Raw genomic sequence first — 18,726 nt, forward strand, 5'->3', positions numbered from 1 at the left:
GGCGGTCAGCTTCCCAGCCACTCCTGCCAACCTCACCCGATATAGGTGAAATTTTGCCCTAGAGCTTGGCCCAGACTACGTTGATATCCTTGCTATTATGATGGCATTATGTTATGCTTTTGGACTTGGTACATTGAAAATCTCACTGCAGCCCTGGCACCAGGAATGCGCATAAAGACAGTATTAGAAACTTATAGTGAACTGGATTTGGCAGTGAGATCTTTCAGGTTTCCATTAAGATGAAGCCCTCAGGTTAAAGCACTGATGTAGTTGACAAACTTGATAGCTTGGTCAGTTTTGTAATGACCACAAGTGCTGCAGCAGTGTCTTCATAGTACAATTTTCCATTTCTAAAATTATTTAAAACAGATTATAAAGCCTCTTCAAACATTGTGTTGATGACCTGTCATTTACTGTCAAACTAAAGGTGAGGCTAAGGGTGCTAGTTATCATTTCTGCACCAATAGTACAGCAATTTCAGGCAAAAGGCTGATGCATGGATAAATGCAAATATCCAAAAGCTGCTGTCCAAGTTGCACTGCTTGTACCATTAAGCTTCATGAAAACAGCATCTCGCTGCCTGCCTCACCATTGAAATGCACTGAATGGCATAAAGTTGCTGCACTTGCACAACAGATAGAAACTAAACTCACTACATAAAGTTAAATCTCATTGGCCGGAATTTTATGGCCCCATTGCACCAGGGACGGGGCCATAAAATGCGGCAAGTCCATTGACTTCGGCGCGACCGTAAAATCCCACTGGCATAAAATTCCGTCCATTGTTTCAAGTCTAAGTACCTTTTTAATGATGTGTTAATTACTGTCAATCAATCTCTCTGGCACTGAAAATTAACTATTACAGGTATTAATTGTTGGAGATTTTAAAAAAGTAATTTTTTTTCAAAAATCCTCTCCATTTTCTTAATGCTTTAATCAAATTTTTCTGTCCCTCTCTTTGGCCGGGATTTTCTGGCCCCCTTGTGGTAGGACACCTGTGGGAGATTCAGCAGCCCAGCCAAAAGCCCATTGACACTCAGTGGGACCGGATGATCTCAGCAGCAGGGGGAGCCACAAAATCCTGCCCTTTCTTTCTCTTCCTATACCTGATTTGGCATTGAAATAGTTCTAATTTAGTTTCTCCTAGTCCATGTGCTGCTCAATCCTTCACTCAGATCGGTTAAGGAGATGCACAGATCGTTGTCCTGTTCACTCCGGTCCCAGTTATCTGATTTCCCTCACTGCAATATTATCAGCTTGCATGTTCAGCAATTGCCATGCACAAAAATTTAAAAGCCTGAATGCGCAGGAACAAGTCGAACTAAAGGCTAATTCTGTTGATGCTCCGCTGCAGCAAAATCTGGCCCACCATAATATGGAAAGCACTCTATAATTTTGTAAGTTACATGGTAATATGAGAGAAAATATCTTGTTTCTTTGTACTGTTTAATCTTGATATTGGTTACCTATTTATTCATGCCAATGCTGTTCCCTTATGCCATTTTAAAACTGTGCTTCATTGCCACTGGTATTTATGCCAAGTCCTCTGATGCATCAAAATCTTTTCCTTGGAGAGAATTTTCTCACCGTCAGGCGGGTTGGTCGGAAGCGGACGGGGAGCCAATCACTGCCTGCGATCAGCTGCGCATCGCCATTTTAGATGGGCGGGCCAATTATGCCCATCCAATGTGACGCGCGCCCGATAGCACTCAGCGCTACCTGTGCGGGCAGGGAGAGGAGGGAGTCAGGGCCTGGACTCTTTCATGCATGCGTGCAAAGAGCACAGAAATCTCCCTGAGGCATGGAGCTGCCTCGGGGAGATTAAGTTCATATTTAAAGTTTGAAATAAAGAGTGATAAAAATTATTCAGACATGTCCCTTCATGTGACAGTGTCACATGAGCTGGGCATGTTTATGAAGTGAGCAAAATGTATTTATTAATTTAATAAAACCTTCATGAATCCTAATCCCGCCCATGGACAAAGTTTCATGAAAAACCTTAAGGTTGGATGGGCGGCCTTGTTAATTACCTAAATTGGTTTATTAATGGCCTTAACAGGCCTTTGACAGTTTGGCTGGCACACAACTGCCTTCAGCGTGCGCCCACAGAACGGAAGATTGGAGTGACGAGTGGTGATGTCGGGACACTTGCCCAACATCACCGTGCATCATTTTACGCGCCAGTGTATGGGGGCCACCCCCACACACCAATGGGAAAATTCTCCCCTTGGTAAAGCCATGAGGAAAAAGTATAAATTAAACTAAATAATAGAAACAGAAAAGATTAAACATCAATGCATGTGTGCTCACAGAAGGGATGTGGCCATAAGCACACGTAGAAGCTTAAAACAAGGACATAAATAGGAACAGGAGTAGGCCATTCGGCCACTCGTGCCTGCTCTGCCATTCAATAGGATCATGGCTGATCTTCTTGTGTTTCGATTTCCACATTCCCATCTAACCCTGATAACCTTTGATTCCCTTGCCTAACAAGAACCTATCTACCTCTGCCTTAAAAACATTCAATGACCCCGCCTCCACCACCTTCTGAAGCAGAGAGTTCCAAAGTTGCACAGAAAGAGAGAAAAAATTTCTCCTCATCTCTGTCCTAAAAGGGTGACCCTTAATTTTAAAACAGTGCCCCCTAGTCCTGAACTGACCCACAAGAGGAAACATCCTTTCAACGTCCACATTGTCAAGGCCGTTCAGGATCTTGTATACTTCAATCAAATCACCCCTCACTCTTCTAAACTCCAGTGGAAACAAGCCCAGTCTGTCCAACCTTTCCTCATAAGACAACCCACTCATTCCAGTTTTCAATCCAGTAAACCTCCTTTGAACCATTTCTAATGCATTTACATCCTTCTGTAAATAAGACCAAAACTGCACACAGTATACGAGGTGCGTTCTTACCAATGCCCTGTGTAACTGAAGCATAACATTCTTACTTTTATGTTCAATCCCTCTCATAATAAAAGATAGCATTCCATTAGCCTTCTTAATTACTTGCTGTACCTGCATACTAACTTTTTGTGACTCGTACTAAAACGCCTAGATCCCTCTGCACCTCATAATTATGCAGCTGTTCTCCATTTAAGTAATACTCTGCTTTTTTGTTCTTCCTGCCAAAGTGAACAACTTCACATTTCCGACATTAAATTCCATTTTTCAGATCTTTGCCCACTCACTCAACCTATCTATATTCATCTGCAACCTCCTCATGTCCTCTTCGCAACATATTTTCATACCTATCTTTGTGTCATCTGCAAATTTAGCTACCATGTCTTCAATCCCCTCATCTAAGTCATTGATGTAAATTGTAAAAAGTTGAGGCCCCCCCAGTACAGACCCCTGTGGGACTCCACTCGTCACATCCTGTCAATCAGAAAAAGACACATTTATACATACGCTCTGCTTTCTGTCAGCCAGCCAATCTTTTATCCATGCTATTATGTTACCCCCTACACCAAGCGCTTTTATTTTCTATAATGATCTTTGATGTGACACCTTTTCAAATGCCTTCTGGCAATCCAAGTACAGTATGTCTACATGCTCCCCTTTATCCACTGCACATGTTACTTTTTCAAAAAAACTCCAATAAATTGGTTAAACATAATTTTCCTTTTACAAAACCATGCTGACTCATCCCAGTTGCCTTGAGCTATTCTAAGTGCCCAGCTATAACCTCCTTAATGATCAATTTTAATAACTTCCCCACAACAGACGTCAAGCTAACTAGCCTATAGTTTCCTGTTTTCTTCTTGCTTCCCCTCTTGAATAGTTTGAATCTTGAATATTTGCTACTTTCCAATCTGATGGAACCTTTACAGAATCTAGCGAATTTTGGAAAATTAACACCAACGCATCAACTCCCTCATTAGCCACCTCTTTTAAGACCCGAGGATGTAGTCCATTGGGACCCGGAGGCATGCCAGCCTGCAGCTCCATCAATTTGCTCAGTACCGTTTCCCTAGTGATTTCAATTTCACCAAGTTCCTTTCTCCCATTCATCTCCTGATTTGCGGCTATTACTGGAATGTTTTTTGTATCCTCTATAGTGAACACAGAAACAAAATATTTGTTCATTTCTTCCATGATTTCCTTATTATCTATTAAATCCCCACTGTCACTCCCTAGAGGACCAACACTCTACTTACTCTTATCCTTTTTAAGTACTTGTAGAAACTCTTGCTATCCATTTTTTACATTTCTAACTAGCTTCCGCTCATACTTTAATTTCTTTTTCATGATTAACCTTTTAGCCATTCTCTGCCGTTCTTTATATTCTGTCTGATCATCCGTCCTGCCACTCACCTTTGTGGATTTGTGTGCTTTTTCCTTAAGTTTGATACTTTACTTATTTAGTTAACCACGGATGGTGAGTCCTCTCCTTAGAATTTGTCTTTATAGTAGGAATGCACTTATTCTGAATACTCTGAAATATCTCTTTAAATGTTTGCCACTGTTTCTCTATTGCTCTATCCTCTAGCCTCATTTCCCAGCTCACTTCAGCTAGCTCAGCTTTCATCCCCACATAGTTGCCCTTTTTAAGTTTAAGATACCAGTCTTAGACCCAATCATCTCCCCTTCAAACTGGATGTAAAAATCAATCACTGCTACTTAGGGGTGCCTTTACTCTGGGGTCTTTAATTAATCCTGTCATGTTACACAACACCAAGCCTAATATAACCTGTTCACTGGTTGGTTCCAGAACATGCTGCTCTAAGAAACTATCTCAAAAGCATTCTAAGAACTTCTCATCCAGGCTACAATTGCTAATCTGATTTTTCCAGTTTATGTGTAGGTAAAATCATCCATGATTATTGCTGTCCCTTTATCACAAGCACACAATATTTTCTCTTGAATATTTTGTCCTACACTGTGGCTACCATTTGGGGGCCTGTAGACAGCTCCTACTAATGACATTTTTTCCCTACTATTCCTCATCTCCACCCAAACTGACTCTATATCCTGACCTCCTGAACCATCTCTAACTATATACCAATGTCCTCTTTGACTAACAGTGCTACCCCTCCACCTTTACCTAGCTTCCTATTCTTCTTGAATGTCAGGTAACCCTCAATAGAAAACAAAAACAGAATTACCTGGAAAAACTCAGCAGGTCTGGCAGCATCGGCGGAGAAGGAAAGAGTTGACGTTTCGAGTCCTCATGACCCTTCGACAGAACTTGAGTTCGAGTCCAGGAAAGAGCTGAAATATAAGCTGGTTTAAGGTGTGTGTGTGTGGGGGGCGGAGAGATAGAGAGACAGAGAGGTGGAGGGGGGGTGGTGTGGTTGTAGGGACAAACAAGCAGTGATAGAAGCAGATCATCAAAAGATGTCAACGACAATAGTACAATAGAACACACCCCACCCCCTCCACCTCTCTATCTCTCTGCCCCCCCACACACACACCTTAAACCAGCTTATATTTCAGCTCTTTCCTGGACTCGAACTCAAGTTCTGTCGAAGGGTCATGAGGACTCGAAACGTCAACTCGTTTCTTCTCCGCCGATGCTGCCAGACCTGCTGAGTTTTTCCAGGTAATTCTGTTTTTGTTTTGGATTTCCAGCATCTGCAGTTTTTTTGTTTTTAACCCTCAATAGAACTCAATCTTTGTCATCCTGTAGCCTTGTCTCTCTAATTGCTATCAGATCATATTTATTTACTTCAATGTAGTGAATCCAGATAAATTGATAAGACATTATTATAATTTTTTTTGCAGGACTGAAATGGCTAATCAACTTTTTTGTGACATTACAGTGTGGTATCTGTCAAGGACAACTTGGAGATGCAACCACTGGGACAGACGTCCGGATCCGCAATGGGCTTCTCAATTGCAATGATTGCTACATCAGGTCCCGAAGTGAGTTACATTTGAGCACTATGTTTCTTATAAAATATTCCCATATTTCTTGCTGAAAACTTTCAAAATTATTAGAATCTGAAGAATTACAATTAAAAGTTCTGCAATGACTAAAGTTGAAGCCTTTGGTAAACATCTGATTGCCATTATTAAAGATTGTGGCCTATATAATGATATATTTTCCTGTGAATAAGTTGAAAAGTATTTGTATAGCTTACAGTAATGGCATTATAATCATTAATCTTTCGGTCTTGATGGTAAATATTTCACATTGGCTGAGAACATAAAGTGAATAGTTAATCTCTCACAGTTTTTCCCTTTTTTTCACCCTTCTGTTTGCCAGTGCTTCACTTCATGTGTTTCTTGCTAACTGTTCCAATATGCATTACTTAGCATCTAACAATATCAAAACTCTTTTATCATTCTTATCCAATCAACTTAATTGATACAAATCCTTTGAATGCTATTATTGTCCCTTTTATACTCATAATATGGCCACAAAGCTTGACAATAGTAGTATTTCTTGTAAGATAAGAAACACTCTACTCCGTTTTTTATGACTGGCATTTATAGCATGGGATTCAGACAAATTTCTCCAGAAATGCACTAGTCACGGTTTCGGTTCAAAGTTTATTCCATTTAATTTTACTTTACTGCTTTCTGTGACTAAGCCATTTCTAAATCAATCTAGATTCAGCATTCATTCTTTGAGCCTTAGCCTCCTTTAACTGATTCACAAGTGGAACATTATATAACCTGTAAATTCATCACTTGGATTTTTAAATGCACAATATTCAACCTCTAATTTAGAAGCAAACATTTTCTTGTACTGTTCCTGGCTCATAATAGGAAAATAAGTAACATCAGCTCATGATTTTGCATTCATCGGCTTTCATAAATGGGAAATTCTGAGCTGAAGTGTGTAATTTACAGAATATAATCCAAGTATACAACGGGAGCTCACGGAGTGGAAATATCTACATTTCAGTTATCTTTTGAAAGATTTCTTAATAGAATTTCCAAATTTGTGTTTAAAAATGTTAAGAAGAATGTAAGTGAAGCACGAAATGCCCCATAATGGAAGTTTAGTAATAGCCTTACCATACCACAAGCAAACCTGGATAACCCAGTGGAGGTCAATTCCAAAATGGCAGTCCTATCAATATTAGAAAGAGGTCTGATTAAAAATTTCAATTAAACATAAATAACTGAGTGATTTCATGATGGTATTAGTCTTCTATAAGTCTTTGTAGCATTGCAACATTTATAAACTGAGACGCGCTATAATTGAATATCACCCATTCTGAGATTGCCTGTGTTAATAGCTGCTGGACAACCCACCACTTTATGACCTTGCCACGTACCAATCAGCAACAGCAACTGGAAATCGGGTAGAACACAGATGGCCCCAATGCTCAATGTTGATCCTTGTGACGACTGACAATCGCGGATAGAAACTGTCATTCATTGGCTTTCTCATTAGAATAACCATCATTTCCCAGAACAGCTTTTACCTGCATTGTTACTTTGGTAGTCTACACCTTGGATCATTTTCATACTTAGTGAAACTGCCATTCTTTCATGCATATAGTTACAAAAGTAGCATACTATATTTGCTGTTGAATAAAAGCTTCTAACTGGATTCAACATGTATTTAATTAATATTGTGTGATATGTAATTTATTTTATTGCCTCCTCCAATTATAAAAAAAAGTGCAATGATTATTGGAGTAACTGAATAAAACAAGGGGCAGAATCTTGTGCCCTCCCTTCTGGCGGGTTTGACCGTGGGGGCGGCATTTAATGGAGTGGGAGAGGGCACTCTCAGCACCTTCTGATGCCCAATAAGGCCCTTAAGTATTAACCCAGCGGCGAGCAAGAGGCTCGCCATGCAAGGAGCATGACAAGCAAACCTAGCGTGTTTGCGTGTGGGCTCCTGAGGGAAGGGGAACCCTCATTCAAAGGTACTCAGTGCCTGGTTGAGGGATCTGCCTTTGGGAAGGGGTAACCTTGCTGAGAGCTACCCCCCTGCCTTTGCTGCTGACCTCCCCTCTCCCTGACACCCTTCCCACAACCCCCTTCCCAGCATCACTGACCTGGGTCATTCCTCGATCCAAGGCCTCATGTGAGTTTCGTACCTGCAACAGCCACCATCTCCCAGGTAGGACTGCTGAGTACAGGAGAGTTGCTGGCCTCTGATTAGCAGGGAGCTCTCAGCAGGTGGGACTTCCAACCCTGGGGCTCTTGATCATGGAGGAAGGTCGCTACTGGCCTGTTAAGTGCCTGAGTGGCAAAAGATATGGTGGGCCTTCCCAATAGGAAGTGATGTTGGGATCTCGCTGGCTCTCCAGCCAGCAGCCGTGGCCTGCCCCCATCCCTCCAATGGCCTCCACAAGACTTGGCCCTATGTTTATCCTATGTAGTGGATAACAAATGTCTTCTTCCTTTTCCTGGAACTAACTTGAGCCATCTGTGTAACATTGAGGAAATGTAGAGATCATTCTAAATGGATAGATTTACATTCATTCGGATATTCTAAGTTGCTAGGTACTGCAGGTGTTTTCTTCATAATGCAAGAACATCACCTCAAGGTCTGGCATGTGAATAAATGGATTATGGTCAAGGCAATAACCAAGTTGTTTTTCGATACTAGATAACAGCAACATGCAACTACACAATTTAGTAATGTATCAGACATTGCATTTTTAAATGAAAATAGAAAGAAAAGCTAAAATGCTTGTCTTCTAAGGAAATATGCATGCCAGTCTGAGATTTATTTCACCAGTTTGCTGTGGTAGAAAAGGCACAATTGGCCATCAAAGCCTGCTCTCAAAGGTGTACTGGTAACGGCTGTTACATTGCATCAGGTTTCTCTCACCTGTTATTTAGCTAATTGATCTAAGATATTATAAAGAATTTAGATCGACATTTTCTTCATGTTAGTGATTAATGAGTAGACAGCTACCAGGCTGCAATTCATATTCGGGATCACAAAAAGAAGGAATTGATTCTTCCATACTTTGATCACGTTTTCTCGTATAGTATAGAGCCAAACCCTAACTTTCCTGCTGACCCAGTGTTTACTTTGTTCTATGTGGATTTTTTTTCTCCTGTAAATCTGGCAGAGTTCCTGCAAACAAGATGAACCAAGTATTAAAATAATGAAATTCCAATTAATATGAAGCAATACACCTGCAGGTCCTAAAATGCTCACCCTTACTATTTGATTTGTAAAAATGGCATGTGCCACTATTTTAGTTTCTGGAAACCTGGGACATTTTGGAACTGGCCAGAAAACAATGTGCAGCAGGTTTGAAGTTTCACATTTTTGCCTCAAACTAATCCCACTAAAATGTGAGATTTCCTGTACACTGCAAGTAATTAAAGTATCGTAACTCTATTAAGGTAACAAAAAAGTAAAATTATTTTGGTGATTATTACACCGTTATTATAAAATATTCTACCTGCTACGAAGCATTGAAACTATGAAACCTTTTAAATAGTCAACCTTGCAAAGCAGGAAAAGAATTTGATTACATTCAGCAGTTTTAAATTATTTCTAAATCTGTCTCAAGTCACTGCTGGAATATTCCGCAAGGCTGCTGAAGGTTTTTTTTTCTAAATTACTGTGAAATTGCAGATATGTTAGTGGAAGAATCAGCTGCAGACTTGCAATTTTTTTGCTTTTTTTTCCTGAATTATCATTATGCTTAACCACAGAATTTCAAAATGTTACTTTTCTTAGTTTGTAGATAAATTAGGATATCCAAACAATTAAAACTAGCCTGAGATATGCCATGATCCCTTGCTTAGCAAACCAATTATATCTCAAGCAGATGCCTGCAAAGTGATTCTACCATGGAGAACTGAAAGCACCTAATTAGCCAACTGCATTGTATCTGCCTTAAACAACAGCAATACCATGTCAACTCCTTACTCACTGAGGCTCTTGATTTCCATACAGTAGGATAAATGTTTATGTGTAGTCCATAATCATTTAACAACAGTGTTAAAGAGTACACACATAAATAAATCTCTTCTTTGGCTCAGCAATAATTATTTCTTAAAATTACATGTTTGACATTTATTTACTGAAATAGATAAAAACATGTTTTGCATGCTAGCCGACTCCTTATGGCAAGGTATTATAATAATTATTTGCTGTATTTTTATTTGTAACCATTATTGGATCAGTCTGTTAGAAGAACGATTTTATTTCTTTCACATTAAAACTGTGCCTTAGAAAATGCAGGCTGTTGCACAGAGATGGTCAAAAGTGTTGAGCATCTGCAATGAATGTGAAGTAATTGGTATCTGGCTTAATAAACATCTCTGCCAGCTCTCAAATGAGCCAGGTGCAAGGGATACTGCAAAGGAGATGAGTTAAACATGAAGCTAAGGCCTAATTGGTTTATCTCATGTGACTAGTTCATATTAAACTGAAGTTTCCTACTCTTCTGCATGGTTTCAGCAAGGGCTGATATTTATCTTGCAGTCTATCTATTGTGTAAAATTACATGTTTCAGCACCCAAAAGATTTTTAAAGTGGACTTTTTACATATTCTTGTACTCCTTTTCTCCTCGGAAATTAGCAGTTCAGAGGAACAGCAAACATATATAGTAGCACATTCTGTACCTGTTCCCTGAGCCCCATTTGCAATTCTGTTTATCTTTAAAAAAAGTTGAAGTGGCGCCAACTTGAACCAGGGCCAAAGTCATTAAACAGTTAAGTGGTAACATTGAAATTTCTTGGCCTGTGCAGTAAACTGCTCTATTACAATTTTTATGTAATATATCTTTAAACATTAATATTCAAAACCAGTAAATGCTCATATTTAAGACAGAATATGGGCTGGAAAATACAGTTGGCAATATCAAGAATCAATGAATTACAGGTCTAAATGATATTCCTCTGCCTACTATTTTAAAGCAGTTTTGTGGCACAGTTGGTAGTATCCCTCCCTCTGAGCCAGAAGCTGTGGGTTCAAGTCCTACCTTAGGACGTGATAGCCAAGGAAGGTGTGTTCATAATGTGACCAAACAGGTTGATTATCAACCTGCAAATCCTCCCAATACCAGCCAATGGCAGGCAGTAAGTGTGGAGAGATGCTTGGTCGGCCATGTGACGGAAAGAAAGTTGGAGCCTCTACCATCACTATCCATAGCACCAGACTACAACATGCATGTAAATGTGCATGTTGCCACAGCAATTTGGACTGAGTGGACTGTAACTATTTATAGTTACACTATTTAAAAGGAGCTGTTAACTCATTTAAAATAAGAAGGGGAATGTCATAAAATACACTGTGTTCATCCACAACACAAATAATAAGCTCTTATCTAAAATGTTAATGTAGCTGTTCACACAAGTGAACTTCTGTTAATCATAACAGAGATGAACACTTTGGGTTACCAAATTGCATAGCACCGATAACATGAAAACACATCATCAATAACAAACTAGTCAAATAAAAAAGAGTAATTCTGTTTTTGGAAATTACATTTTGTTTTAAAATGATCCACTATGTGTATGGTTGACTTTACTGATCTTGGGAAGTCCATGTTTGGTTCAAAAATCAATAATGCTTTATCAAAGTACTTATTGTTGTGCTTAGTCTTCTCACCTTGTTAGCAAGACTCGTCCATCCATACTTGCATGATTGGATGCAGTATCCTTACAGTAGCATGCAATGAAGCTCCACCACCATCTATTAACATCTGTGTAGAGTTGTTAGATCTGACTGTGTATGTAGTTAACAACATTTCTCTCAAACATGCTTAACCAAATATGGACTTGGACCGGTGCTTTTTTTAAGTGAATAATTGTAGCTGGGGCTAATAAACAATTGAAATTGTGTGGTATATGCTGCAGTTCAACCATTGCGCTATATGTATAGTGATTTGCCTCTTGAAGAAAAAAGTACAATGCGTTCAAATACCACAACAGCTTTTATAGTAAATGTATGTTGTTTATAAATAAAACATTTAAAAATACTACAGTGTAAGGCTTTTATTTTCTACAGAACAAGCCTTAGAACATTTTAAAATGCATACCTATGTTATATATGAAGACATATGTCTCCACAGGCTTCCTGTTAACCTACCCACTATAAATTCCTATACAAATTTAAAATGGAAATTCTGTGGAAATATTTTTAATGATGGAGTTACTCTTCCTAGCCAATGGTGGTGCTGTGGAGCCTAGGATCTCCCAGCTTTTCAACCTCCACTGCAGAGCAGCTCCCATGGTCTTACCAACTCCTCTGCTGCCCAAATTGCTGAAGCATAAAAATAAGGAAATAATATATCATCTTGAAATTCCTCAGGTGTTCAACACGCACTGGTAAATTCCCTGTGAAAAATTCAGGGCCTCAGGCTTTATAAATGCTCCTGAATTATATCTATGTGGCTCAGTCCAAATATCCTTTTGCTTCTACCTCTCCATGACACAGCTCTCTACATCTTTGTGGGCAATTTCCTAGGTGTTCAGTAGCGGGCACCATTCCTTCATCATTGACTGTAAAATCCAGGCCATTGGCATAGTAACTAACATTACATGGGATTTAACATTAAAAATCTAACACCACAAAGGGGTTTAATGGGCGTTGCGAGTAAATATTGACACTTAAGAAATGGGTTTTCCCATGGTCAAAGTCTAATATAGGAGTTTTTAATAATAGCCTGTATTTTGCTGTATTAATAATGGTGAGGCTGCCAGTGCTCACCATTGTTACAAGGTAAAACTGACAGCAACTTCGGAAACCCACACATGCACAACTGAACTCAGAATTCACAAAATATTTGACAGTAATGCCCTGCTCCTCTGCAAGCTGCACCACTGCAATCTTCACCGATGTAATCTGCACAGAAATTAATATTATGAGATGAAGTTAGGCTGATCAGCAATGTCAGCCATTGGCTCAACTGGCAGCACTCTTGCTTCAGAATCAAAAGGTTCCAGGCGGAAGTCTCATTCCAGGACTTGAGCACAAAAACCAAGGCTGACACTCCAGTATAGTACTGAGGGAATGCTGCACTGTTGGAGATGCTGTGAGACCCATCTGCCTGCTGGAGTTGATGTAATAGATTCCTTGGCACTATTTTGAAGAAAAGCAGGGAAGTGATCCCTGGTGTCCTGGTAAGTATGTTTCCCTCAATCAACATCACAAAAATAAATTATTTGGTCATAATCATTGCTGTTTGTGGGAGTAAAAACGGGATCTGCTCAGCAATTTTACCATAGGCGGCCTCCTAATTGGCCAGCAGCTCTGAGCCTCAGCAATGCCCACGGGAAAGGTGGTTGATGCTGAGGTATTTAGGAGACCTGAAGCCTCCCAGAGGTAAGTTGGAAAAAAACTAAAATAAAATCTCTGGGCCGAGTGTCAGAGCGGCAACATCTCCTGGGAGGTTTCTGGGGCTACAGGCACTGCCTCTCTTCCTGTGGCCCCTTCCCTTGCACAAAGAAGCATAGAAAATAGGAGCAGGAGTAGGTCATTCAGCCCTTTGAGCCTGCTGCACCATTCAGTATGATCATGGCTGATCCTCTATCTCAACACTGTACTCCTGTGCTTGCCCCATACCCCTTGACACCTTTAGGGTCCAGAAATCTATATTTCCTTCTTAAATATATTCAATGATTTGGCCTCCACCGCCGCTGTGATAGGGAATTCCACAGGTTCACCACCCTCTGAGTGGAGAAGTTTCTCCTCATCTCAGTCCTAAATGGTCTACCCCATACCCTGAGACTATGACACCTTGTTCTAGACCCCTCCCTCCAGCCAGAGGAAACATCATCCCTGCATCTAGTCTGTCTATCCCTGTCAGAATTGTATATGTTTCAGTGAGTTCTCCTTTCATTCTTCTAAGCTCCAGTGAGTACAGGCCTAGTTGCCCAATCTCTCCTCATACGACAATCCTGCCATCCCAGGAGTCAGTCTGGTGAGCCTTTGCTGCACTCCCTCTATAGCAAGTATATCCTTTCTTAGGTAAGGAGACCAAAACTGCACACAATACTTCAGGTGTGGTCTCACCAAGGCCCTGTAAAGCTGCAGTAAGACATACTTGCTCCTGTACTCAAGTCCTCTTGCAATGAAGGCCAACATACCATTTGCCTTCTTCACTGCTTGCTGCACCTGCTTGCTTGCTTTCAGTGATTGGTGCACAAGGACACCCAGGTCCCTTTGTACATCACCATTTCCCAATCTATCACTATTTAAATAATTCTCTGCCATTCTGTTTTTTCTACCAAAGTGGATAACTTCACAATTATCCACATTATACTGCATCTGCCATGTAATCGCCCGCTCACTCAACCTGTCTAAATCACCTTGAAGAATCTTAACACCTTCCTCAACACTCACATTCCCATCAAGTTTCGTGTCATCAGCAAACTTGGAAATGTTACACTTGGTTCCCTCATCCAAGTCATTGATGTATATTGTGAATAGCTGAGACCCAAGCACTGATCCCTGCAGTACCTCACTAGTCACAGCCTGCTACTCCGAAAAAGGCCCATTTATTCTTACTCTCTGTTTCCTGTCAGATAATCAATTCTTAATCCGTGCCAATATATTACCCCCAATCCCATGTGTTTTAATTTTGCACACTAACCTCTTATGTGAGACTTTATCAAAAGTTTTCTAAAAATCCAAATACACCACATCCACTGGTTCTCTCTTATCTATTCTGTTAATTGCATCCTCAAAGAATTCCAGTAGGTTTGTCAAACATGACTGCTCTTTCATAAATTCGTATTGACTTTGTCTAAGATAAAAGCAAAATACTGCGGATGCTGGAAATCTGAAACAAAAGCAAAAATAGCTGGAAAAATTCAGCAGGTCTGACAGCATCTGCGGAGAGGAATACAGTTAACGTTTCGAGTCCCTATGACTCTTCATCAGAACTAAGGGAAAATAGAAATGAGGTGAAATAGAAGCTGATTGAGGGGGGGTGGGACAGGTAGAGCGGGATAGAGGGCCATAGGTGGAGGCAAAGAAGAGATTGCCAAAGATGTCATAGACAAAAGGGCATTGATGCTGGTGATATTAGCTAAAGAATGTGCTAATGGTGACATTAAGGGTAGAAAGCAGGACAAGCAAGTTACAGATGGCCCTAGTGGGGGTGGGGTAGGGGGAAGGGATCAAAATAGGCTAAAAGGTGGAGTTAAACAATGGATGGAAATAAATTTTAAAATAATAGAAATAGGTGGGAAAAGAAAAATATATTGAAAAATATATATAAATTATTAGAAAAAAGGGTCAGAAAGGGGGTGAGGATTGAGAAGAGAGTTCATGATCTGAAGTTATTGAACTTAATGTTAAGTCCGGAAGGCTGTAAAGTGCCTAATCAGAAGATGAGGTTCTGTTCCTCCAGTTTGCATTGAGCTTCACTGGAACATTGCAGCAGGCCAAGGACAGACATGTGGGCATAAGAGCAGGGTGGTGTGTTAAAATGGCAAGTGACAGGGAGGTCTGGGTCATGCTTGTGGACAGACAGAAGGTGTTCTGCAAAGCAGTCAACCTGTCTGCGTTTGGTCTCTCCAATGTAGAGGAGACCGCATTGGGAGCAGCGAATACAGTAAACTAAATTGAGGGAAGTACAAGTAAAGTGCTGCTTCACTTGAAAGGCATGTTTGAGCCCTTGGGCGGTGAGGAGGGGGAACAAAAAGGGGCAGGTGTTGCACCTTCTGCGGTTGCATAGGAAGGTGCCATGGTAGAGAGTTGAGGTGTAGGTCAGGCATGTTGCCAAAGCTTTTCACCTTGCACTCATCAGGACAAATGCAAGAATGGCAAATTTCAAATCATCAGAACAATTTAGACTACAGGAGAAAAGACTGCTGATTGGTTGGCAAGTCAATTCTGATTGGCGAAGGTGTTCTCATGGAGAAAGCGACAGGGAACTATAGGCTCCCCATGCACCAGAGTAATTTTAAAAAATGCAAGGCTTGAGCATTTTCTTTTTGTTTGCAGAGAATGGGTTCCTGTGCATGAATGTATCTCACTTCTGGCAAGCGTAACTGAGCCACGCTACGAGCTCGACTGATTATCTTAAATTGTTAGTGTAGCTTTTCGTGCACTTAGGATTGCTAGGCAGGTGACGATCAATCTTAGAATCACATTAGACAGTAGAGGTTTCGTTTTTGGTTGTGCAGGCGCAGGCCAGTTGAGTACGGTCTGTATTCTGCCTAGTGCAAACAACCAAAGGAACATCCAAAACAAAAACAGAATTACTTGGAAAAACTCAGCAGGTCTGGCAGCATCGGCGGAGAAGAAAGGAGTTGACGTTTCGAGTCCTCATGACCCTTCGACAGAACTTGAGTGAATCCAAGAAAGGGGTGAAATATAAGCTGGTTTAAGGTGTGTTGCGGGGGGGGGGCGCGGGTGGGCGGTTGGGTTGGGGGAGAGAAGTGGTGGGGGTTGGTGTGGTTGTAGGGACGAACAAGCAGTGATAGAAGCAGATCATCAAAAGATCTCACAGACAACAGAACAAAAGAACACATTATCTAAACGAATGTGCTAATTAAGAATGGATGGTAGGGCACTCAAGGTATAGCTCTAGTGGGGGTGGGGGGAGCATAAAAGATTTTAAAATATTTAAAAATAATGGAAATAGGTAGGAAAAGAAAAATCTATATAATTTATTGGAAAAAACAAAAGGAAGGGGGAAACAGAAAGGGGGTGGGGATGGAGGAGGGAGCTTAAGACCTAAAGTTGTTGAATTCAGTATTCAGTCCGGAAGGCTGTAAAGTGCCTAGTTGGAAGATGAGGTGTTGTTCCTCCAGTTTGCGTTGGCCTTCACTGGAACAATGCAGCAAGCCAAGGACAGACACGTGGGCAAGAGAGCAGGGTGGAGTGTTAAAATGGCAAGCGACAGGGAGGTTTAGGTCATTCTTGCGGACAGACCGCAGGAACATGCTGTTTGATTCAATCAACCAATTGCTGGGATGTACTGCCTACATACTTGGCATCACACTGGCACTGAAATTGATAAACGTCATTGCTCAATTGCATGGGAAGCAGAACATCTTTTTAGACTGACATAAGCATCCTGTTAATAGAAAATACCACCCACCCAGCCACTGCATAGTAGCAGTGTGAAATGGCTTACTTAACATGTTGTTCAAATTTTTGAGATACTTAACCTTTCCAGGGTATTTGTCCCTGAGAAGGTGATGGTAAGCTGTCTTCTTGAATCACTGCAGTCCATGTGGTGTAGGTAGCACTCATAGTGCTGTTAGGAAGTGAGTTCCACTGGGAAAATTAATGGGACTGAAGGCCAACAAATTTCTTGGCCTTAATGGTCTACATCCTAGGGTTTTAACAGAGGTGGCTGCAGAGATAGTAAATGCATTGGTTTTGAGTTCCATAATTCTCTCAATCCTAGAAAGGGCCCCACAAATTGCAAGGTAGAAAATATAACATAATTCAAGAAAAGAGGGAAAGAGCAAACAGGGAAATACAGGCCAGTTATCCTGACATCAGTACTAGGAAAAATTCTAGAATCTATTATTGGTGACATGCTAACAGAGCAGTTAGAAAATCATCCGATGATTAGATAGAGCCAGCATGGTTTTGTGGAAGAGAAATCATGTTTGAAAATCTATCAGAGCTTTTTGAGGGTATAACTAGCAAGGCAGATAAGGGAAACCAGTGAACGTAGTATATTTGGATTTTCAGCAGGCATTTGATAAAGTTCTGCATAAAAGGTAGTCATACAAGGTTAGAGCTCCTGGGGTTGGGGGCAATATATTAGCTTGGATTGAAAATTAGTTAACAGATAGAAAATAGAGATTAGGAATAAACAGATAATTTTGGTTTGGTAGTTTATAACTAATGGTACAAGGATCAATTATTTACAGTGTATATCAATGACTTAGATAAGGGGGCCCAGTCTAACATATCTACGTTTGATGATGATACAAAGCTATATAGGAAAACTGTAAGGAGGACACAAAGAGATGCCAAAGAGATAGAGGTAAGTGAGTGGACAAGAGGTAGCAGATGGAGTACAGTGCGAAGAAAAGTGATAGGAAAAAATAGAAAAAAACTGAAGAGTTTTTACAAGATGAGGGCTTAATTCATATTGATATTCAGGAAGGATTTGGCCTTGCATCTGAATTGCAGAAAGTTAATGTGGAAGTATAGCACACAATTAGGGAGGCAAATTGTATATTAGCTTGTTCATTTGGTAGTACAAAACTTGAGCATTGCTGAAAAAAGATGTTGTCAAAGCCTTTCACCTTGTACTCATCAGGACAATTCACAATAATGCCAAATGTACAGGGAGCAACAATTTATACTTCATGAGAAGAGAGTGCTGATTGATTGACAAGTGTGCTCTGATTGTTAGAGGCAATGCCATGGAGAATGCACCCATTAACTGCCAAGCTTTGTTTAAATTCAAACCAGGCAAATTGACTCTGATTGGTCAAGGCATTGCCCTGGGGAATGAACCAGAAAATGGCTGTCACCTATTTTGTTTAGTTTAAACAGGCACAATGTGTGTACATGTTCATTCTGTCTGCAAAGAACAAGGCTCTGTGTATTAATATATGTGGTTTCTAGCACACATAAATGCACCACACTGCAAGCCTGACTGATAATCTTGAATTGGTTCTCAGTGTCAGGCAGAACATCTGTTTGGCTTGATGGCAGCATCCTGTTAGTAGCAAACACCACTCGTGTTGCTACTGCATAGTAGCAGCGTGAAACAGCGAGCTTCACCTGTTGCTCAAATCTTTAAGATACCTTACCCTTCTAGGGTATTATGAGAGATTGGGCCCATTTCAATGACTTAATATCCACAACCCTCTGGGTTACAGAATTTCAAAAACTCACAACCCTCTGTAAAGAAATCTCTCTTC

At 40.5% G+C, this 18,726-nt stretch overlaps 1 protein-coding gene across 16 annotated transcripts in view; it reads left to right on the plus strand.

Annotated features, from left to right (window-relative positions):
* Window positions 1-11,858, plus strand: part of LOC121287879 (LIM and calponin homology domains-containing protein 1-like) — a 518,147-nt gene extending 506,289 nt beyond the window's left edge. For all 16 annotated transcript variants that reach the window (XM_041205922.1, XM_041206441.1, XM_041206524.1 and 13 more), the window contains 2 exons: window positions 5,762-5,864; window positions 7,190-11,858. In XM_041205922.1, coding sequence (XP_041061856.1) covers window positions 5,762-5,864; window positions 7,190-7,215 — 129 coding nt within the window. In that variant the 3' untranslated portion in view covers window positions 7,216-11,858. The remainder of the gene's footprint in view (window positions 1-5,761; window positions 5,865-7,189) is intronic.
* Window positions 11,859-18,726: the final 6,868 nt, after the last annotated feature.

This window comes from Carcharodon carcharias, chromosome 1 (genome assembly GCF_017639515.1).
Source record: "Carcharodon carcharias isolate sCarCar2 chromosome 1, sCarCar2.pri, whole genome shotgun sequence".
Taxonomy (NCBI): domain Eukaryota; kingdom Metazoa; phylum Chordata; class Chondrichthyes; order Lamniformes; family Lamnidae; genus Carcharodon; species Carcharodon carcharias.